The sequence below is a fragment of the Lycorma delicatula genome, chromosome 7 (genome assembly GCF_047948215.1).
Source record: "Lycorma delicatula isolate Av1 chromosome 7, ASM4794821v1, whole genome shotgun sequence".
Taxonomy (NCBI): Eukaryota; Metazoa; Arthropoda; class Insecta; order Hemiptera; family Fulgoridae; genus Lycorma; species Lycorma delicatula.
In genome coordinates this window covers 45678659-45703342 of record NC_134461.1, presented here as the reverse complement: position 1 = coordinate 45703342, position 24684 = coordinate 45678659, and the positions used below count along the sequence as shown (strand labels likewise).

The 24684-nt window shown below is 31.3% G+C and overlaps 1 protein-coding gene across 1 annotated transcript in view; it reads left to right on the top strand.

Annotated features, from left to right (window-relative positions):
• Positions 1–24684, top strand: part of LOC142328278 (uncharacterized) — a 65227-nt gene that overhangs the window by 3010 nt on the left and 37533 nt on the right. Inside the window, exons 4-7 of the mRNA XM_075371982.1 lie at positions 4165–4499; positions 7139–7288; positions 11420–11569; positions 19876–20850. Of these exons, the coding sequence (XP_075228097.1) occupies positions 4365–4499; positions 7139–7288; positions 11420–11569; positions 19876–20850 (1410 nt within the window). The 5' untranslated portion in view covers positions 4165–4364. The remainder of the gene's footprint in view (positions 1–4164; positions 4500–7138; positions 7289–11419; positions 11570–19875; positions 20851–24684) is intronic.

Here is a 24684-nt window from a genome sequence, read left to right as displayed (position 1 = left end):
GATAATTTCAGATCCCAACAAATGTTAGAATCCTAACAACTGTTAGGACCTCTCAAAAAATTCCTGAGTAAAATTGTGTACAAAACTAGTAATGTTTTAAACATTTTAATTATTATGTTTTATAGAACTAGTTAAAAATAACCAAAAAATTAGTTTTGTTCATAAAATGAAATTGTTAAAATTCTAATTCCTTGTTAATTTTATCAAATAAGTAGAACAATATCAGTCACCGATACTTTGTATAGTCACTGTCCTCTATGAGTCGGACAGTTATTGTTGTAAGTGAATTTAGTCATTGACAACCTAGAATTTTTAGTGATTATCACAAAGTAGAAAACATAATATGATGAACGATAGGTATTTTCAATAAAATACCTTATTTTGATGACAAAATATTTTTATTTTGCCATCATATGAATCGGTGTATATGTTTATTTCTATAAGGTGTATTCAGAAATGAAGTACTACTGTGGTTTCAAATCTAGTCACACCTTATTTTTAAACTGTTATACAATAACATTGTAAAAAAAAGTCATTCAATAAAGTATTTTAACATAGTTTTCACTAATATTAAGACATAAGGGAATAAATTGTCACAGATCAGGAATCAATAAACATGTATCTGAATGTCCTCTTCATAAGATTACTGCTATAAAGACATCAGATGTGGCATAATTCTTTTCATATTGTCATTGTTCTCACAGTGCCTCTGGCAAGAAACAATTTCGAATTAAACAATAAGTAAAAGTCACACCAAATTAAACTGTCCAACCCAGCTTCTGTCATTTCATTTTTATGTAAATCTCATTAATCGACTGATTAATCACCGCTAATTGAGTATTTTTTTATTCAAAGAATGAATAAAACATTTAAAACAAACTGTAAACCAGACCTTTTTTGGAATGAAGATTCACTACTTAGTGATATTGAATATCTTTAGTAGAAGTGTAATATGGTGAAATTCAATTTTCTCTATTTTAATTACATCACTTAAAAAAGTCTGAAAATTCTAAAGGTCTTATGTCTAAATTTTCAAAAATTTATTGCATGGAATCTGTTAACAGTTTTTAATTAAAAATTATAATTTTAAGTCTTATACCCATGACCAATTCTGAGAGTAGTTCTCATGATCACAATTAATCTCAAACGTGGTGCAGAATAATCTTACATTAGATAATTTATTTAAAAGTTCCATTTCATTATATTTCGTACAGGTTGTGTGTCCTGCAGATTCTCGAAATTGACAGAAATTACTTGTGTGATCAGGTGTGGTTGTCCACTACGGTGACCATGGTTTGTACTGTAGGCCTTGATTTTTTTTAATTAAGTTTTCACACTGTCCAATTAAACATAGAATGTTAAATTGCTTTTTTATTTATTTTATTAGGCTAATTTATAACTCAAGTTAAAATTGTAGATTTAATAACTAATAGTAGTCCAGTGTTTGACTGTTTTTCACACAGAATTCTTTCGAAAAGACTGATTGACATGAAATTTAGACAGTAATTAGGGAATAGCTCAAGGATCAAAAGTTATATAGTGCCGATGTTCCTTTACTGTGAGGGGTGGAAATTATTATATTAAAAATATCCACAGAAATCGATGGAGGAATTCTAAGAAAAAAATGTTTTATAAAAATTTTTTGTAGTCAATACGTTAAGTTATTCGTGATTGAAAATGTTAATTTTTATCCAACCGTTGAATGATTTTTCACGAATAACTCAAAAACTTTGTTTTATCGAAAAAACTATTGTTATTATTAAAAATTATCTTCATTATTATTATTATAGCTAAAATGAAGCTTTTAAAATAACAATGAGATTGATTTTATTTATTTCTGTAGATGAAATACGAATCGAGTTACGCCTTGTTGAAGGTAACATTTTGTTTACTGAAAACTGAAGTCTAACCTTTCAACATTAAATAATGGAAAACAGAACATTTTTTTTGGAAAACTTATATGATATTTCTCAAAGTACTTAAAAAGACCTTTAAATTAACTTTGGTAAACATTAGCATGAAAACTAACGGAGTTATGATGAAAATAAAATGTTTGTCTCGCTTTTTCAGAGAAAAAAATCGACAATGAAACAAATGATGTTTCCAAAAAAAAAAGAATTGAACATAATCCTTTTGCAATTTACTTTAAGTACTAACAATATGTTCTAGAAGTTGGACTGGTTTGGAATGCCTAGAGTTGAAAAAAAGGGATGATCAAAATTTGAAAATTATTTTGAAATTTCTTAAAAAACTCACAATAATTAAAAAACTAAAGAAAATACATAAAAAAATGCTAGAGTATAAAAATTTTAATTTTTTTTTTTTTTTGTTTTGTTTTTATTTCTGTAGAATAAAAATTGATTGAGATATCACCGTTACAAGTTTGCATTCGAGTGCGAGGACCACCTTCCCCAAGCTTTTTAAACTAAAAAATTTCAAAAACAAAGGGCTCAAGCCTTGTAGCCCTTGAAATTCCCAATTGAAAGTGGAGGGGGAGTGACGACTGGGGAATGTCACTAGGCGTGTGTCTTCCCCTACGGGGTTGGAATGTATCTATATATGTATAAGTATATCCTCATACACTCATATCTATGTAGATATATACACATACACACACACATATACATATTTATAATAGATGAAAGTATAGGTAAGAGAAGAAAAGTAACTGATCACACCATAGACAAACACCTGTTGATGGATGATAGAACTTTATGTGCCTAGCTGTATGTAGTTATATTATATTGTACATGTATTTAGTAGAAGTATATGTCTTTTATATGCTGTAGTCAGTACATTTCTAAAATCGGAAGAATAAACACGTAGTGCAGTTCATTAATAATACCTTTCAAAAATTATTGAATTAAAGTTATTATTTTTTTGATTAATAAAATGTAAGTACATCAGATTCATTTAAATTCATCATTTAATACATGAGCGGAAATTTAATTTTCATGATAAAATTAAAAATATTAATTATTTTAAATAAATTCATTAATTTTAATTTGAATGCTGAATAGATTTTTAACATACTTTTATATGATTAATTTAAAACTGTTCTCTGCGGTACTTAATTATTAAATACACAGTATTAAATAAAATATGTTACAAATTCTGTAATGTATTTTTTAAGGTTATATGCACATATTTTTTCTGGTAACTGTTATATATGTTTCACATTTTCAGAATTCACCTATACATACTGTTTTTTATTTAGGTTATTAAGGGTTGAAACATTGCAATAAATCATAAATTATATTATTAACAGTAAAGGAATTTTAACTCATTAAAAATGCACCATTAAAACATTTCAAACTGTAGAAAACTATTTTTTTTAAATTTCATCATAAGGGGTAGTTTCTAAAGATTGGAACGTAACAAAACATCATCAGTTATATTTCACAACGTAAAAGATTGTTTATTCTACATATCTAAAACATGATTTCAATCTATGAAATGTTTAAATCTATGGTTTTTGAATTTTTTTAACAAGGGGTAATTTTCACCCCAAAGAAACAAAAAGTGCACATCAGGAACATATAACTTTTGGAGCAGAGTGTTAGATAAGTCTAATAAGTCTAATTACAAATTTTCATGAAACTCGATGTTATCCGAAAGAAATCTGAGGTAATAATCTATTTTTACCATCAAACACTGGACTATAGGTAAAAGTAATCAAAGAAAAAAAATTAATAAAAAGCTATGTAGTAAACTGTATAATGACAATTATGTCATGTTATTACCAGAGGTATAAAAACAGGTTAAATTATGAAATAAAGATTTTTTGCAAATAAAAAAAAACCATATATCAGTGCAAAATAGTTAACACCTGACATGTTCTTAATTAATACGAATAAAACAAATAAAGTCACAGGAGCTTAAAACATATGAGAGCGAAGTAGATAAGGGCTAAAGTATTTAATGATACTTTCTAGTTACAGTAGAAAAAAGTAAAGCATTATTACTTGTACGTGATAATAGTATGGATTTGGTTGAAGTAACTTTTTATAACTTTCTCATACTATATGTTATGAATTCTATATTTTTATATTCCTTGTGATCTCTCCTTTGAAAATTCAGTTTCCATTCTTATTAAAATAAAATATTGTAAATCCACTTTAACAGAAGGAGATTCTAATTTGTATTTCATGGTTACTTTTACAGGCAGCAGTTTTACAGGATTTCACAAGATATGTTATATCAGATTTAATGAACATGGAAAGAAGCTTGTGAAAAAAACTGGGCAAGCTGCGTGGTATGCCTGTGTTAGAAATACAGTATAACTTGTTACACTGGCTTACAATTATAACTCTCACCATTATAATGAACTATTAGTATTACTTTATATATTGTTACTACAGAGTATGGATGCACCAACTGGTAGTTTGGATGAAGATCCATTATCTATTACTATTAAAAAAGAAATCAAGCATGAAACAGAGCAACAAAAATATTTGTTTGTACCTGTTTCCACAACTGATGATGAAATATCTAAACATGTAAGCTATTTTCTGTTTTAACTTTAAGTTAAAAATGTAAAACTTTCTTATTGTAAGAATTCTCAATTTTTCTATTTGTCTAGATATTTTCAGTTACTGTTTATGGCCTACCTAATGTTTAGCATTGTTTTTAACATAAGTTATTTTGATTAAAAGTGTAAAAAAAATTATTAATAGAGTATGTGAAAATAGTTAACCCCTACACTTTGAAAAACTGTAAACACATGAAACAGATTGCCTCTACCATTTTACAGTATATAAACATTTTTTACAACATTAAGTCACAAAGATAATCCAGTGAGCTGATGGCTCATCCTATGCATAAAGGTGACTAAAACATTTTGCATTATACACTCACCTTCAACATTGTTTACAAAAAGGTTGTTGTAAAACAATACAAAATTATCCTTCTTTTATGAAGCATACTTAATTATGAAAAGATTTATAAAACTTTTTGATAATCCCCATTCAAGGTCACTTTTTCAAAGAAGATTGATGTGTTTCTTTATGTTTCCACCTGTGACCTGCATCATTTAACAAACTAGTTAATTATATGGTGCCTAAATGCATACATTTTTCTATTGATACTCATTTAATGCCAATGCCTGTAATATTCCTGTCTTCTAGTGCTAGCAAAGTCCAATTATATACTAAAAGATGTCAGTTGAGTACTATTATGCAAACACTAACACAGATGAGTTGTTTTTTGAAAATATATTCATTTTTTGACCGTAAGAAAAATAGGCGTTTTTCAGCTCTTGGATTTTGTACAGCATTGCAGTAAATGAATGCAGACTCACATAAACTAATGAGGATTTTTTCCTCTTTCAGCCTGAATACTAAACATAATTTCTCTGCTTTATATGTTTATAAATGTTAATAGGTTGACTGGTATGTAAACATAGATCTAGACTGTTAAGTACAGACCTTGAGGATCCATGGTGATTCCTAAGTCACTACCTTATATCAAACTTATATATAAGTGTATAAACTAATACATTTTTACACTTATTTTGTGGCCTGTGATGAATGACTAAGCACACTCCAGCTGCACAGTAGGAGTACTAATACACATTTCTTTCATGTGCTGTCACCTGTTGTCACCCTCAGTTACCTCTATATGAAACGTATTCTGTCAGCTGGTGTTGATTGGTGATTAAGATTACATTTACAGTTTTTACACAGTGAAAGAAGTGTTTATTATTTACATGTCTTAAGTATATTAATATAACTAAAAATAATAATACAGTAATTATCATAATAACATATTAATCATTGAACCATATTTGTAGCTACATGGTAAGGAAACCTTAGTTAATTTTTTTTAAATAATGGAACGTCAACTGGGACAAAGTTTAATCCACCCTATTAGGAAACAGAAATTGTTCAACAGCAACAACAGACAGGTATTCAGAGTGATACTGAATATGAAATAATTTGATGTATTCTCAAACACGTCTGTTAAACAAATTAAACACAATTATGGAAATAGATAGTTTTCCATTTGGTTTTGTTTTTTAATGGGAATCATAACTTAAGTATGAATTAAATCTTTAATTAAAATTTGGTGTACTGGTTCTGATTCTCAATTTTCTGGCTCAATTCTCAGTAACATAAATATACAAGGTTCTTGTGTATTTTCTGTAAGGTGAGTGTATAAAAAATTGCTTCTGTGAAGCAGACAAAATATTTGAAGTGTGCCATTACCAGAAACAGCATAATAAATGTAGATGTTTAGTTAAATGCTTGTTTTTCTGGAATTTTTAACCAGAAAATCTATAATTGTTTGTTTATAAAGTCTTGATAATGGCAAATAAGATGTTGCAGTTTTACAACTTTTCAGAAGACATGTTACAATGTCATGTATAATGAACATAGAAAGAAGAGTGTCAATGAAACTTGTAGGATGAATGGTGTGCCTGTGTTATAAACATGGTATATCATTGACCTGATATGTCATTTGTTGAATGCTTGGTGTTACCCTTGCATTTGTCAGTGTTTGTGTAGGGAAGTTATAACTACGGTCAGGTTAGAATGCTGTTTTTGACTCATGAACTTGCAATAGTTCATAGAAGACTGCATGATTTTGGTAACTGGCCCCTTACCTTTTGATTATTGCTTCTCATCTGTAAATGTTTTGCTTTTACAAAAATTAAGGTTTCTTCCATTTTACTTCTTTGCAGTTATACTTACACAATGTAATAGTCCTTTTTTATTTAAAGCATAAAGTCTATATTTCCAGTTAAAACTTTTCTTTTGCAAAAAATTGTATCTTTTTTAATAATAAACAACAATGACCTTTCCCTGTTGTTGCCTGCGTTATATTTTTATTTTTATTTTGAGATTTAGAAATTCACTGGTCTGTTGTGCCATAAAACTTGGGTTATTTTATGGTGTTTGTTATAAACTTAGATTTTTTTTATAGTAAGTAATATACGTACATAACCAACACAGGTTGATGCTTTGGAATGTGCTGTGATCCAGAACATGTCTTAAATTATCTGAGCATTATATTTAGCTTCACGCTCTTAACTTCATCAAATGTTATTTTACAGTAACATTTCATTAACCATGTTAATTATAAGTCCAGCCATAATAATAAATATTTATTATTATAATTACTTTATATTTTGTTGCAGAGTGTGAATGCACCAACTGGTAATTCATTTTTGGATGAAGATCCATTATCTATTACTATTAAAAAAGAAATCAAGCATGAAACAGAGCCACATGAATATTTGTTTGTACCTGTTTCCACGACTGATGATGAAATACCAATATCTAAACGTGTAAGCTATTTTCTGTTTTAAATTTAAGTTAACAATGTGTGACTTTCTTATTGTAAGAATTTTCAATTTTTCTAGATATTTTCAGTTACTGTTTATGATCTATCTAATGTTTAGCATTCTTTTTAACGCAAGATATTTTGGTTAAAAGTATAAAAAAAATTATTAATAGAGTATGTGGAAGTAGTTAGCTCATACACTTTGAGAAACTGTAAACAGATGAAAGATATTGCTCCTACCATTTTACAGTATATAAACATTTCTTGCAACATTAAGTCACAAAGACTTAATGAGCTGATGACCCGTGAGCTGATGCCTTATCCTATGCATAAAGGTGACTAAAACATTTTGCATTATACACTCATATTCAACGTTGTTTACAAAGTTTATAGTAAAACAATACAAAATTATACTTTTTTTATGAATCATTTTCAGTTATAAAAAACTTTATCATACTTTTTGATAATTCCCATTCAAGGTTACTGTTTCAAACAAGATTGAAGTGTTTTTTTATGTTTCCACCTGTGACCTCTATCTTTTAAGCTATTTGTTATATGTTGCCTAGTTGCATATATTTTTCTATTGATCTATTAATTTATTGGCAGTGCCTATAATATTTCTGTGTTCTAGCACTACCAAATTCTGATTATATACTGAAAGATCCCAGTTGAGTGCTATTACAGAAGCACTCGCACAGATGAGTTGTTTCTGTGAAAAATCAATTCATCTTTCGTCCATAAGAAAAATAACCATTTTTCAACTGTTGGATTCTGTACAGCATTGCAGTAAATGAATGCAGGCCGTGTTAAACTTATGAGACTTTTCCACTTTTCAGTCTGAATACTTAACGTAATTTCTCTACTTAATACTGCTATAAAAGTTAATAAGTTGATTGGTACATAAACATAGATCAAGAGTAGCAGAAAATGGAAATTGTTTTATACAGTTATCTGTTAAGTCCAGATAGACAGATGCTGAATATAATCCAATGGTTATGCTTTTTTAATTGGTGTACACATTGTAGAACCATTTTTTTCACAGCAGGTTTTCACTTGGCTGTCTTTCATTCTGCTCAATTACGTGCCATCTGTTTCATTTTATAATTTTCTTCCCTTTTTGTATTGTCTACCATTTTCATTCATTTCCGACCTCTTGCTTTCCTCCCCGTTACAAATCCTTCCAATGCCATCACCAACAGGCAGAGTCCAGCCAATGTCCCAACCAACTGCATTCTCTTTTTTTTATTTCAATAATCTCCCTCTTTTCTCCCACTCTATGAAGCACCTCCTCATTCCAAACTCCTCCGTCCAACTGGTTTTTTCCATCCTCCTCCAAACCCACATTTCAAAGACCTCCAATCTTCTCTCCTCTCCCTTATTAGTAGTCCATGTCTCTGTCCCATAAAGGGCCACACTCCACACAAAATATTTCACAAGTTTTTTCCTTAGTCGCAGATCTAGTTTCCTACATAGCACTCTCCTCATTTTTCTGAATGCTTCCTTTACCCTAGCAATTCATACTTTTAACTTCTTGATCACACTTTCATATCTGTCTTAATGATGCACCCAGGTACTTGAAGGATGCCACTTGCTCAACTTTATTTCCCCTAATCCTAATTGTTGCCCTTTTGGTTGATTTGGTAATTATCATCGTTTTGTCTTCTTTGTATTTATCTTCATTCCATACTCCTCACAGGTTTGATTTATTCTCAACATTTCATTCATCATGTACTCACTCTCTGCTGACACTACCATGTTATCAGCAAACCTAATGCACTCTATCCTCCTTCCTCCAATATACACCCTTATTACCAGTTAGACTCTTTTTAATTATTGCTTGTAACAGTAGAACAGAGTTGGTGACATGCAACATCCCTGCTGCACCTCTCTCACAAGTCTGCTTTCCTCCAATAACTCGCTCCCAATCTTTATTTTTACCTTCTGTGACAAGTACAGACTTCTTATTAATCTCCTTTCCCTCCAAGCGACTCCTTTTTCATTTAATATTCTCAGCAATTTATCCCATTCCACCCTGTCAAATGCCTTCTCCAGGTCTATGAAGATCACATATAAATCTCTTTGCTTTTCATACATTTTTCTCTAATCACTCTTATTAACCCTATTGCATCCCTTGTTCCCTTCCCCCTTCTAAACCCAAACTGCTCTTCCCCAATTAAACTCTCTAGTATTCCATAAAGTCTCCCATTCAACACTAATAATTTCATTATTAGTAAATAATTATTTGACCGTAAGAAAAATAGGTGTTTTCAGCCTTTAAAAGTAGGCTTTTAAAAATCCTTTAAAAGTATTCACTTGCATTTATACGCTGTTAAAATATATTGTATACAAAATTTCATGCAATATTTATGATATGTCATTTTGACATATAAAATATTTAATAGACTGGCTGCTGTAAGGAACTTATTAGTTCCTCACATGACTGTTCAGTACAGGCTTTAAGGATCCAAGGTGGTTCCTAAATCACAAGCTTATATAATTTTTTATACACTTATTGTGTGGCCTGTGATGAATGACTAAGCACACTCCAGCTGCACAGTAGGAATACTAATACACATTTCTTTCATGTGCTGTCACCCTCAGTTACCTCTATATGAAACGTATTCTATCGGCTGGTGTTGGTTGGTGATTAAGATTACATTTACAGTTTTTACACAATGAAAGAAGTGTTTATTATTTACATGTCTTAAGTATATTAATATAACTAAGAATAATAATACAGTAATTATCATAATAACATATTAATCATAAAACCATATTTGTAGCTACATGGTAAGGAAACCTTAGTTAATTTTTTTTAAATAATGGAACGTCAACTGGGACAAAGTTTAATCCACCCTATTAGGAAACAGAAATTGTTCAACAGCAACAACAGACAGGTATTCAGAGTGATACTGAATATGAAATAATTTGATGTATTCTCAAACACGTCTGTTAAACAAATTAAACACAATTATGGAAATAGATAGTTTTCCATTTGGTTTTGTTTTTTAATGGGAATCATAACTTAAGTATGAATTAAATCTTTAATTAAAATTTGGTGTACTGGTTCTGATTCTCAATTTTCTGGCTCAATTCTCAGTAACATAAATATACAAGGTTCTTGTGTATTTTCTGTAAGGTGAGTGTATAAAAAATTGCTTCTGTGAAGCAGACAAAATATTTGAAGTGTGCCATTACCAGAAACAGCATAATAAATGTAGATGTTTCGTTAAATGCTTGTTTTTCTGGAATTTTTATCCAGAAAATCTATAATTGTTTGTTTATAAAGTCTTGATAATGGCAAATAAGATGTTGCACTTTTACAACTTTTCAGAAGACATGTTACAATGTCATGTATAATGAACATAGAAAGAAGAGTGTCAATTAAACTTGTAGGATGAATGGTGTGCCTGTGTTATAAACATGGTATATCATTGACCTGATATGTCATTTGTTGAATGCTTGGTGTTACCCTTGCATTTGTCAGTGTTTGTGTAGGGAAGTTATAACTACGGTCAGGTTAGATTGTTGTTTTTGACTCATGAACTTGCAATAGTTCATAGAAGACTGCATGATTTTGGTAACTGGCCCCTTACTTTTTGATTATTGCTTCTCATCTGTAAATGTTTTGCTTTTACAAAAATTGAGGTTTCTTCCATTTTACTTCTTTGCAGTTATACTTACACAATGTAATAGTCCTTTTTTATTTAAAGCATAAAGTCTCTATTTCCAGTTAAAACTTTTCTTTTGCAAAAAATTGTATCTTTTTTAGTAATAAACAACAATGACCTTTCCCTGTTGTTGCCTGCGTTATATTTTTATTTTTATTTTGAGATTTAGTAATTCACTGGTCTGTTGTGCCATAAAACTTGGGTTATTTTATGGTGTTTGTTATAAACATAGATTTTTTTATAGTAAGTAATATACGTACATAACCAATACAGGTTGATGCTTTGGAATGTACTGTGATCCAGAACATGTCTTAAATTATCTGAGCATTATATTTAGCTTCACGCTCTTAACTTCCTCAAATGTTATTTTACAGTAACATTTCATTAACCATGTTAATTATAAGTCCAGCCATAATAATAAATATTTATTATTATTATTATAATTACTTTATATTTTGTTGCAGAGTGTGAATGCACCAACTGGTAATTCATTTTTGGATGAAGATCCATTATCTATTACTATTAAACAAGAAATCAAGCATGAAACAGAGCCACATGAATATTTGCTTGTACCTGTTTCCACAATTGATGATGAAATACCAATATCTAAACATGTAAGGTATTTTCTATTTTAACTTTAAGTTAAAAATGTAAAACTTTCTTATTGTAAGAATTTTCTATTTGTCTAGATATTTTCAGTTGTTTATGATCTATGTGATGTTTCTCATTCTTTTTTAACACTAGGTATTTTGTCTAAAACTGTAAAAATAGTATGCAGTATTGTAGATGACCTGACACGAGTTGTCACTCGTGTCAGGTCCCATTGCTTTTAGAAAACAAAAATAATAATTCCATGACATTTCAGAAAAGATTTCTTGTTGCCTTCTTCGTAGAGCCAAAATGTACTGTTGCTCATCACTTACCAAACCTACTGACATACAGCTGATCGAGTTTTCCAAGGGAATCATAGCCATAAATTCTTTAACAACAAATTGTTTACCTCCCAACATACGCTGTGTTCTATTATGGTTGTTGAAACATCATAAAACACAGAAAGGAATAAATGTAAGAAATATTATACTTCTTAATACCATTGCTATTGGTCTTTGACCCTAACAGGGAGTCTTAAAGACTTTAGGGGTTGGCATTCCCACGGCCCTATCCCCTGTAGCCTTTCTTCTGACTACACTCAGAGCTGCAGAACACTATACAAATTACAACGTATACCCTTACACAACTACACAACAACATCCTACACTTTTTTCTTTCATTTACAGTCTATGGTGTTGCAACATCTTATAAAAGACAACTGTAACTCAAGGTGGAAACTATCGTGCCGATAGGTAAATGGCTGTACATAGTGGGTCTCGAACGAGTACCGGGTCAAACCCAGTTGTATTTAGCTCTAGCTTCAGTGGTGGCGCTCTGCTAGAGTGTTCTGTTATATTGCCGGTACTCATGGAACCAAAATGTTAAGTCCTCAAACAAATGCTATGATGGTTGGTGGTCCATCTGAAAAACCACAAGCATATGTCCTGTGAAAAGACCTCGATCAGCTTTGTCCGATGACAACTGTCGTGAGGTAAATAATTTAAATGGTGATAAATTACTTTTACAATACGCAAATGTCAGATTTGTAATTTTACGCAATAATCAGAAAGGTGGCACCCTTCAATAGTTCTTACCTTTTCTGATCAATAAAGTAGTAACTGGCTCAGGCGATTCCCCCAAAAACATAAGAAAACTGAGGGATGAATCAATTCTAATAGAGACTTTCAATTATGGGCAAAGTTGATTGCTCTTAGTCTAACAAATATGGGCGGTATAAGAAGTATAAGTGTGCTATGTCATAAAACCTTAGTAATACTAGCTGAGGTGTAATTTTTTGCTGGGATCTTCTTGAGATGGACATTAAAGAAATTGTCTAAGAGCTTCGTCCCCAAGGTGTTACGGAGGTGAAGAGAATAATGAAGCATCAGAGTGGGATGAAAGTACCTACTCCCTCCCTCATTTTAACTTCAAACTTTCCACACCACCAGAGAAAATTAAAGTAGGTTACCTAGTGGTTAGAATTTGACCGTTCATTCCTAACCCATGATGGTGTTTCCATTGTCAAAGGTATGGTCATACCACAACTTCTTGTCTGAACACCACAATATGTGCTAGATGTGCAAAGAAGGCCACAAGGACACTGATTGTCAGGAGGAAGAAAGATGTGCAAACAGGAGGAACACATTCAGCTCAATCTCGAGATTGCCCAAGTTTCAAAGAAGAGAAAGCAATTCTAAAAATCTGTACTGAACAAACGTTTTCTTTCTCAGCTGCCCGAAGAAAATATAAAAAACGCGTAGCTCTCGAAACCTGGTTAAACTGGTTGTCTCTTTCGCTTCTGTGACATCAAGTAAAGCTCTTGTAAATACAAACAACAAATAGTGCAGGTCCTGCAGTGAGCTGAAGAAGCTTGTTCAGGTGTTATCTGATCAGATTACTTCACTTACTGCAACTATTTCTGAGTTAATGAAGATGAATAAGAAGTCAGTAGTTACAACTTGTGAAACTAACACTAGTGGGATCCCTCTCAAAGTTCCTGTCCTAAAGTTTCATCTTTGCAGACAAGAGTAAATACAACTGATGGTAAGCAACCAGATGAACTCCCTGTTAAAGGAGCCCACATAACCACCTCCACTGGGATGTCGTGTATAACATACCATGTTTCAAAATCTCCTCCTCAATCACCATGTATACTGGAGGATATGGTAGAGGAACCGTCCAATCTCAGGGCATCAGATTTTCTTAAAACCAAAAATTCAAAAAAAGAATAACTGGATCAACTAATTTTGTCATATATTGTATCTATATTTCTGCATCTAATTATCTTCTATTTATGAGCATTATTCAGTGGAATGTTAAGAGGTCTTCGGTCCCACATCGAAGATGTTAGAGTTTTGATGCATGCACATGAACCATTAATAATGTGCTTCAAACAAACGCATTTAATAAAACAAGATGCAGTAACACTGATAAGGCTATACCTGTGAGAGATATGATGACTGTCTTAGTAGAGAGAGTGGTGGTGTTGCTATTTTCATGCAGAACAAGGTGTTGACTACAAGGTTGCAACTAGTAGAGTTCAATGCACAAGAAATTACAAATCTCCTCATGCAAATCCCATTGCCGTCATTAATAGTAGGAGACTTCAATGCCCATCATATTTCCTGGAGCTCATCTTTCTGCTCCTCTCAAGGAAATATAATAAACAGAGAGAGTGAGTCAAGACTTGGACCTTTGTTTAGTGAATGATGTTACATTTATGTCCACATCTTCTGGTACACTGTCGAATGTCGACCTCTCCTTTTGCTCACCAAATTTACTTCCTCATCTTAGTTGACCTGCTTGTGATGACTTTCACAGCAGTGACCACAGACCAATTACTATAACTTTTGGTGTCTACTGCAAGGTGAATAAAATACCATGGAGATGGATTGTTGAAGAGGCAGATTGGAACAGTTACCACAAACCCACCGGGTTGGTCTATTAGTGAACGCGTCTTCCCAAATCAGCTGATTTGAAAGTCAAGAGTTCCAGTGTTCAAGTCCTAGTAAAGTCAGTTATTTTTACACGGATTTGAATACTAGATCGTGGACACTGGTGTTCTTTGGTGGTTGGGTTTCAAAGGAATGGTCGAACTGAGACTGTACAAGACTATACTTCATACACTCATACATATCATCCTCATTCATCCTCTGAAGTATTATCTTAAAGGTAATTACCGGAGGTTAAGCAGGAAAAAGAAAGAAAGAAAGGAACAGTTACCTTAAAGCCTTCCCATCACAGTATGATGATAGTAAAGATGCCGTTGCCAAACTTACCTCTTTTATGTCTCTAGTACTTGACAATGCTAATCGGCATAACCTACAAACATCAGGAAACCCAAGACGTCCTTCTGTTCCTTGGTGGAATGCTGATTGCCAAAATGCTATTAGCAGTCAACAACAAGCAGTGTGCAAATTTAACCGTAGGCCTACAGTTGAACACCTAAGATTTGTACCGTAAGGCTAGAGTAGTATGTCATGACGCTAGGAAGAGGTCGTGGAAAAATTACGTGGACATCATCTCACACTTTACTCCCACGTCTACTGTGTAGAAAAAGATCCATACAATATGTGAATCACCAAAACAATCCATTCTTGAACTAATTCATGAAGGAGAACTCCTTACCTTCACCTTCTATCACCTTCTACCATGGCAAGTATTTTAGCAGATTGTTTCCATTCGGTGTCCCTCACCTCATTATACATCAAAATACAAATTACAGATGAAAGTACTATTGTTGAACATTGGTGATTCGGTCAGTGAATTAAACGCTCCATTTTCATTCAATGAATTGTCACACGCACTTAAAAACTCATGTGGACCTGACAACATTTGTCTCAGTATGCTCTCACATCTTCCTAATTTGGCGCTACAACACTATTGTGTATTTATAATACACAATAGGTGTATTCTCCTCAAGTTTTCCCTTCGGTCTGGTCCATTGTTGTACCAGTACTTAAACCTGGTAAAGACAAGGAATCCCCTCAAGCTATCAGCCTTACTCTTTGACAAGCATTTTATGCAAAGTGATAGAGAGAATGGTGAACCGCAGGCTCACATGGTACTTGGAGAGACATGGCCTTCTCTGTGTATAACAGTGCGGTTTCCTCCAAGTTCGTTCTTCCATTAACCATTTAGTGTCACTGGAAGCAGCTATTCAAAACGCTTATGTACTCTGGCAGCTCTTCACAGTAGCTGTCTTCTTTGATATCAAAAAGTCATACAACCCAGCCTGGTGACATGGTATTCTTAACACCCTTAAAGAATGGGGAGTCAACAATTGTATCCTTGCATGATGCTGTATATTATGCTTTTCTCCGTCTTGCTACAGGTGCTCTTAGAGCAAGCCCTGTCACACTAGCATAGTTGTTGAGTGAGTGCAGTGAACAATCACTTTGGGATAGACCAACTTCTAACATTTTACTTTTTCCATCTTAAAGGGCAACCGAATCACCCAGCTTTAACCGCTGTTCTTGCAAATTGTAATTCACAAAGATATGAAGACCATCCATGATATACTGCGCTTATGGGTTTACATAGCCGGTGGTTACTACTACTTTTAAACGTTGACATATCTTGTATTTTTCCAACGTATTCCTGTTCATATCCTCCATGGAGAATCAACTGAATAAATTTTATTTTTGATCTTATCATAAACAAGAAACTATCAGCACTACCTATTATCTTTCAACAAAGTTTTCACCATATTCTCTCCAAAATAAACCCAGACGCAGTAGTATACACAGATGGATCAAAACAGAATGATATCATTGGATGGGCATTTATTCTGAATAGCAGAATCTATATGTTTGGTCTGCCTAATATTACAGGTATATTTACTGCTGAACTGTATGCTATTATCAGTAAGGCATTGAATAGCATTAACCCAAAATACCATCATATCCTTATTTGTAGCGACTCGTGTAGTGCACTCCAAGTTTTAGAAGTTAAATTATAGACATCCTTTGGCCACTGAAATCTATAATGCAATCGCTGATTTGAACCATCGCAACACACAAGTGAGTTTCTGTTGGATTTCATGTGGAAATTTCAGATAATGAATGTGCAGATTCCATTGCTAAAGACGCATGTAATCAACATCCTTTCACCACTCGTGTTGCTACTTCTGACTTTATTAATTGTATAAAATAGTCAGTCTCTTTATGCAAAGTGGCAAGGTGACCGGACGACTACCGTTGATAAATTGGGACACATTAAAAATTCTGTGTTGCCATGGGACTCCTCATGCAGAAAAATTTGTCATGAAGAAGTGGTCCTGTGTTGATTGCGATGATGACATACCAGAGTCACACACGAGTACCTGATCCTGATGTCAGCAGGACATACACCCCTATGTGCAAATGCAGCTGCAACTGCTGCATGACTGTGGGTCACATACTTGTGGATTGCATATGTTATGTGGCGTTGCGTCGTAAATTTAAATTACATAAAAACATTCGTCAAATTTTGGACCGGAATAAGGAAATTTTAGACCAGGTGTTGCTATTTTTACGAAGTATTAATATTTTACACCAAATTTAAAATTGTTGTATATATTTTTTATTGTAGTGCTGAAGAATTATTTTAACATTTTTGTTTTTCTGTTCATCTAATTGTTATGATTATTTTTTTATTCTGTACCCAAGATGGGACCTGTTACACCTCTTTCGGACTTTGTTAAATTTATTGAATTTTATTTAATTTTTATATATTTTTATTTGTTTCCTTTTAAATAAAAGTTACCTTATTAAGTTTATCACTGAATGTGATATTAGTTACATATTTTTTAGTGATATTAGTTTTAAATTTTTTAGTGATAAAATATCTGTTATTAGTTGTAAGTTTTAGCTTTTTAAATATTTAGTTTTTAACCTAGGCTTAGTTGTTAATTTTTTTTTTGTCTTCTCGTTATCCGAGTTGGGGCCCTTTATACACCTCTTTGACTTTTTTAAACTCTATTTTTAGCTAAATTTTGCGTGTTTAGTTTTACGCTTATTTTTAAGGCTGTGATATTAGCTTAAAGTGTTTATAAATATTAATTTTTTACTGCGATATTAGTTGTAAGGTTTTGTTTAATTTTTTATTTTTTAAGACACATTTTTTACTATTTATTTTCTTTTATAAAATTTTATTCTGGGCAATGATAACGCCCAAGCATTTTTCGCCTACCAAAAACACATTAAAAAAATTGGTTCTTGATAAGAGCCATGTGGATACACTTTTAGGAACTATACATCATGTATTTTTATTGTGGTATATATGAGGTTTCTACAGGTTCCTGGGAATTTTTAATTTGGTTTTATCAGTTTTTCTGGAGTTTTTCAGTACTTCCTTTTTCAGAATCGTTCATAATAATCTAATTTAATATACATGACAAAATGATTTATGTTAACAAGAGAAATATAATTATTGCATAATATAAATCTGAAAATGAACAAAATATATGAAATTTATTTATTAGCACTCGAAATCATGAATTGTTGTACTGCTGCTGGTAATACTGTGGAACCAACTGTCAGGTCACAGAATCACAGCTGAAAGGAGAAAATCTAAAAAGACAGACTTGCTGGTTAACCATCAACTGGTTTTATAAACACTTCGCAAATGACAAAAAAATTCTAGTGAAATTGAGGTTTATTTTCCATTCCAGAAAAGTTTATTTTACTTTTGTTTCACTTTTCACTGTGGATGACAAGAAAGCTTCACATATATATTTAAACAGGATCCCAAAACTGTATTAAATTTAGATTTTTAGTTTTCTTGTTATCAACAATGAAAGGTGAAACAATTTTCCACTACAAACTGTTGAAACCATTCACACCATTGAATTCACTTTCCACAGTCTGTGGTCAATAATGTTGGAATTGCTTTCACTTTATACTGGATGAGACTGAGCTTTTTACAAATTGCTTTCTGTGCAGTTGTCTTTTCTGTTCGACCTACTTTTGCATGGACTTGTTGGATCTACATCACTTAGCAGCTTGATATTTCTTATAATTTTGTTTATTGAATATGATGGTCTACCATTCACTCATTTTCCTTTACTGATCCCATCTCCAAGATGTCTTCAATTAGTGCCTTATACTATATCAATTAGGAACCAGTGTACCTGAAAATCTAATAGAATACTAGTCTTTCACTATTTTTGTATACTTTCCACGCTTATGAAAGATGTACTGAATGAGAAATATTTGCTGTTCTAAAGTTCATGTTATTCTGTGTACACATGGAAAGAAGACACAGCCTCAATTGTTTAAAGACAATGAACACACAGTGGCAACAAAGAATCGCAACTTCGTGGTTCTTTATGTATTAAGACACCTCTGTGTGGCTTTGTGTGAGCTCTAAATGGTAAGAAAGATTCTACCTCCTTTGAAAATTACCATGAAACACAATCTTCAATTCAGAGATTGGTTTGCCCTATTATCCAAATGTAGATATCGCAAACAATAAAATTTACAGAGTTTATTTATGAAGCGATGCTTTCATCATTACAACAGATTTGGTCAATATTCATTTCTGAAAAAAAAGTAACTTCATAATAAACTAATTCTTTCTAAAAGATGTCGTATCAGGTTTGGATATCAGGTGTTAATTACATGCTAAGATGCTACTATACTGTATTATCACATGTTTTGTCTAATATTGCAGAGGAGTTTTTTGCAAAATCTTGACACAATGAACCGTGGCATTGATACTACAATAAATCAACAATTGACGTGAAATGATGTTCACTAGGTACCAGCCATAATTGATTTTGTTGTATTTGAAAAGATCTAAATTCTGTTAGCCACACTATTCAGTTGAAATCAGAAAACAGTTATAAATTATTTAAATAAAAAATATATCTTAAAAACAACATTTTGACTTGTATTATTTTTACTAAACGCTTCAGAACTATCAGAAGTATAATTTTCTAATCTGTCAAAAAATTAAATTACATACTTGGGCCAAATGGTGTTAAAAAAAAAATTATTACCTGTAAATTATTTTTCAGCGGGTTATAAATTGCATTATAAACTTCTGGTACAAATCTAGATATACATGATATAGAAACATGATAAATCACGTTTTGGGAATTGTGATTTATTTTGTTACTTAATTTTTTAACTGCTTATACTAATGAAATTTTTGGTTTTGCTATTTACTAACATATTGCGCTTGCTGTTACTTAATTTTTACAATTTGGCTTAAATTTAAATTGTTGCTGTTTATCTTCATATTTACTATTAAAGTATAAGTCTGCAGTTTGTAATTTCCATTATTAAAATTAACAATGTTTGCAGATACATTTTTTAACTTTCCACAGTTGTATTAATTTTTTTAGGATTTTATTGAAGAAGCTGTCGATGATGTGGAGGAAAGAGGTTTTGAAAGTAGTTTACAGACAGAAAATTGTGTGGTCTGTAATAAATTAAAATGTAACTGTGTACGTGGTAGTGTCAGTAAAAAATATGATGATTTCAACAGTTCTTTTAAAGAAAAACGTTTGCAGATTGTGGAAAATACTATTAAAGAAGGGAATATCATATCTTCTCATCTTCCTACTCACATGTGTGTTTTTTGTCAGGAGTCTTTCACCCAGAAATCTGCTTTAGAGTCACACTTAACTATTCATGTAAAAAAAAAAAAATGTAAGTTTTGTGAAAAATCTTTTAGTACGCAATCTGATTTAAACACTCACCTCCCTATTCACAGTGGTGAGAAGAAATTCACTTGTAATGTTTGTCAAAAAACTTTTAAATGGAGAAAAAGTTTAAAGACTCACCTCTCTATTCACACTGGTGAGAAGAAATTCACATGTAATATTTGTCAAAAAACCTTCATGCGTAACTATACTTTAAAAAGCCATCTCTCTATTCATACTGGTGAGAAGAGATTCAAATGTAATTTTTGTCAAAAGACTTTCAGTTATAACGATAATTTAAAATCACATCTTACTATTCATACTGGTGAGAAAAAATTCACATGTAATGTTTGTCAAAAAACTTTTCGTCAAAACTGTGGTTTAAAATCTCATCTCGCTGTTCATAATGGTGAGAAAAAATTCACGTGTAATGTTTGTCAAAAAACTTTTAAATGGAGAAAAAGTTTAAAGATTCACCTTTCTGTTCACTTTTGTGAGAAGAAATTCACATGTAATTTTTGTCAAAAAACTTTTATTTCTAGCCGTAATTTAAAAAGGCATCTCTCTATTCATACTGGTGAGAAGAAATTCTCATGTAATTTTTGTCAAAAAACTTTTAGACTAATGTGCACTTTAAAATCACATATTCTCTCTGTTCACACTGGTGAGAAAAAATTCCCATGAAATTTTTGTCGAAAAGAGTTTAGCAACCGTGGTAACTTAAAAACCACACCTGTCTGTTCATACTGGTGTGAAGAAAAAATTCACATGTAATTTTTGTCAAATAAGCTTTAAAAACAAATTTTACTTTAAAAACAAATGTCTCTCTGTTCATAGTGGTTAGAAAAAATTCACTTGTAATTTTTGTCAAAAAAAAAATTTTAAATCACAATTTGATTTAAAATCACATCTCACTATTCATACTAGTGAGAAAAAATTCACATATAATTTTTTTCAAAAATCTTTTAAATGGAGAAATAGGATAAGGACTCACCTCTCTGTTCATACTGGTGAGAAAAAGTTTGCATGAAATCTATCTTTCTATATTCATAATGTTTAAAAAAAATTCTTAGGCAATTTTTGTCAGAAGTCTATCGAATGAAGTAGTAAATTAAAAAACCATTTCTCCACTCATTCCAGGAAGATCATCTTGGCAGAGTAATCAGTTAATAATTTAAACATTTTAATTCATATTCATTTCATTTTTATTTCTTTAGTTGTTTTTTAAGAAGAAATATGCTCATCAATATTTATACTGAAGGTTAGAAAACACACCTAATGCTAGATTTCTTTTTTCAGTGATTTGTTACCTAGAGAACTAAACATTTTTACAAACAAGTAATTTTTTTTTGTAAACAAGTAATTTTTGCAATAATGTTTCTTTATTGTATTTTGTACATATTTTGTTATGTATTATACTTTTCTACAACCTCTAGTGATAAAAGATCACACAAAAATCCAACGTATTTAAATATATATATTAAATTTTATGTTTTCAAAGAATACTTTCATAAATTAGGCTCATCTAAATAACATATCTGCAGTACAATACTTTTCAATAAAGTAATAAATGTGAATTTTTATAATAGAATTGTAAGAAGAAATGATAAAAGTGTTTGTGCTAATGAAGCCTTTATAAAGAGAAATTATAATTTGTAACATCATGTAAGTATCTTTACCACCTTGAATTGTTGAAAGATGGTTTGATACTTTGATTTGGACAGCTTGAATTTTAACATTGAGTAACAGTAGAATTTGAATTTTACCAGTAGTAATCAACATTCATTAGAAATCTACTGTAATATTTTGAAAACTAAGTGTTTTGAAAAAGTTCCATTATGTAAAGTTGTTGTGAAAAAGTATTCGGCTGCAGTTATTCTCACTACCAGTTTTTATTTATATAGATTATAGTAAACATGCAGTGAAATCAGTGAAGTTTCCAAGTGTTATATTTTTTTAACAAACAAAATGATGATGCCTATTGATGATGTTTAATAAACATTGTAAAACAATATTTACAACCGGCAGTAAGTGAATAGCATTCTGAAAGACTCATGGTGTATGTCATATACATAACACATTTATTTACATATTTTTTATGGTTTATGTCAATTTAACATCTCGGCTGAGTTTACAATCTGCGAATATTAGTATGTTATGGCCATTTGACAAGACCCTCATATGATTTAGATATTAATCTTTTGAAATAGCAAATCATGACTCGCATACATCAATGAAGTTGTGCCATACTCAGTTAAAACAGATTAAACTTATAATAAAAATAAATAACAGTATTGATATAAGCTAACCAAACCATATCCATAATGAAATAGAAGTAACAACAATGTATAAAAATATTTCTGATGAAAGAAAGTTTGGCTAGAGTAAAATAAATGTAGTATATGTGCTGTTATGAAAGATAAACAAAGTCTAAGTAGTAATAACGTGTACAAAAACATGTAATATTTATTAACTAAATACAAACCAATAAAACAGAAAAACATTACTGAATATGATTTACAGATGTTGGGATGTTACATAATTATACCTTTAACTTGTTATCTTTTCATGTATTTTATAGAAAATAATGTTAATGAAATATTAAATAGTATCAATAGTAATTAACAATTTCTGTGGTGATTTTGTTCAAAATTTTAAAACTTGCCTTATTTAATGCCATCCGATGCATCATAGTATTAAAATTTAAACCAGAAATTCAGGTCTGTTTTTTAAAAAGTCAAAAATAAAAATTATAATTATTCTTAAATACTTGTTATATTTGTGTATTATCCTTAAAATATTCTTTTATTATTCTTAAATACTTGTAAATCAAACATGAAGATAATTATTGGGCAAAATGTTATTTGGTGTATTACGTATAATAAAAATTCCTTTGGTGGGTCCTTGTAAATTTAAAGTAAGACCTGAAAATCTATATTATCTATATAGATGATTTGAAAATGTATTATATATATATATATATATTATATATATTATATTATATTATATACGAGGTCTGTAAATACAGTAATTACATTGGTTTAGGAAAACATTTTATTTACAATCCAATTATAATGGACTCTATGACTTTTGAAATAGTTCCCTTGGGAAGCCACGTAATGCTTCAAATGGTTTTCCCACTTTTCATTGCAGTGTTTGAACTCAGAAACCGGAATTTCCTTCAGAGGGTCAGTAACCTTTTTTTTTTTGTTTTCTACTGTTCAAAAATGTGTCCTTTGAGGTGTTTTTTAAAGTCAGGAACAAGAAAAGGTCACAGGGACTCAAGCCAGGTGAATAAGGTGGTTGAGGGACTGCAGGGATGTTTTTCTTTGCCAAAAACTCATTAATTGAGAGTGCTGTATGACAAGGTGCATTGTCATGATGCAGCACCCAGTTGTCTTTAATGGCTGGTCTCACACGGGCAACTCTTTTCAGCAGTCTTTCAAGAATTTCTCTGTAAACATATTGATTTACAGTCTGTCCTGTAGGCAAAAACCTCGTAAATATATATATATATATATATATATATAAAATACATTTTCAAATCATCTATATAGATAATATAGATTTTCGGGTCTTACTTTAAATTTACAAGGACCCACCAAAGGAATTTTCATTATATGTAATACATTAGTTTGTCCTGTAGGCAAAAACCCGTTATGGACAATGTCATTACTATCGAAGAAACAAATTAGCGTGGTTTTGATTTTTGATTTGTTCATTTTTTGCTTTTTTGGAACATGTTGAGTTTGAAGTGTGCCACTCCTTGCTCTGGCGTTTTGTTTCTGGGTCGTACTCAAATATCCAAGATTTCATTACCAGCAATATTTTTTTGAAAATTAGGGCCAATTTCAATTAGCTGTAGAATATTGCGGCACACTTCCACCCTGTTGTTTTTCTGTTCAACAGTGAAATTTTTTGGGACCAATTTTGTACAAACTTTTTTAATGTCCAATTCATTTGTCAAAATTTGATGGACTGTGGTATGGTTCAAATTCAATTTTTCTGGAATCATTCTGACCGTTAATTGCCATTTGGACTGTATCAATGCTCTGATTCGCTCAACATTGTTATCACTTTTTGACATTAACGATCTTCCAGAGCATGGATTGTCCGTGACTGATCCCCGATCATCTGAAAATGCTTTAAACCACCTAAAAACTTGGGCTCGTGACGAGCATCATCTCCATATTCCCTTTTCAATTTTGAAAACGTTTCAGTAGCATTCTTACTGAGTTTAACACAAAAATTGATTGCATAACGTTGCTCATAATTAGTATCACCCATTTTTGTCATGCACAACAAAAACTCATTTCACAAAAGGTTTGTTTTCATCTCATGTGGCAACAATACAATATAGGTGGTCACGGTTGATGACAAAAAATTCATAACTTATTTCTGTTGCCATGGTGACAAAAATATAATAATAAAGTAAAAGGATTATCTTTTTTTCTTTAATGAATATCTTTAATTCACAACTTCACCCCGAAGGGGCTAATGCCTGGAGTA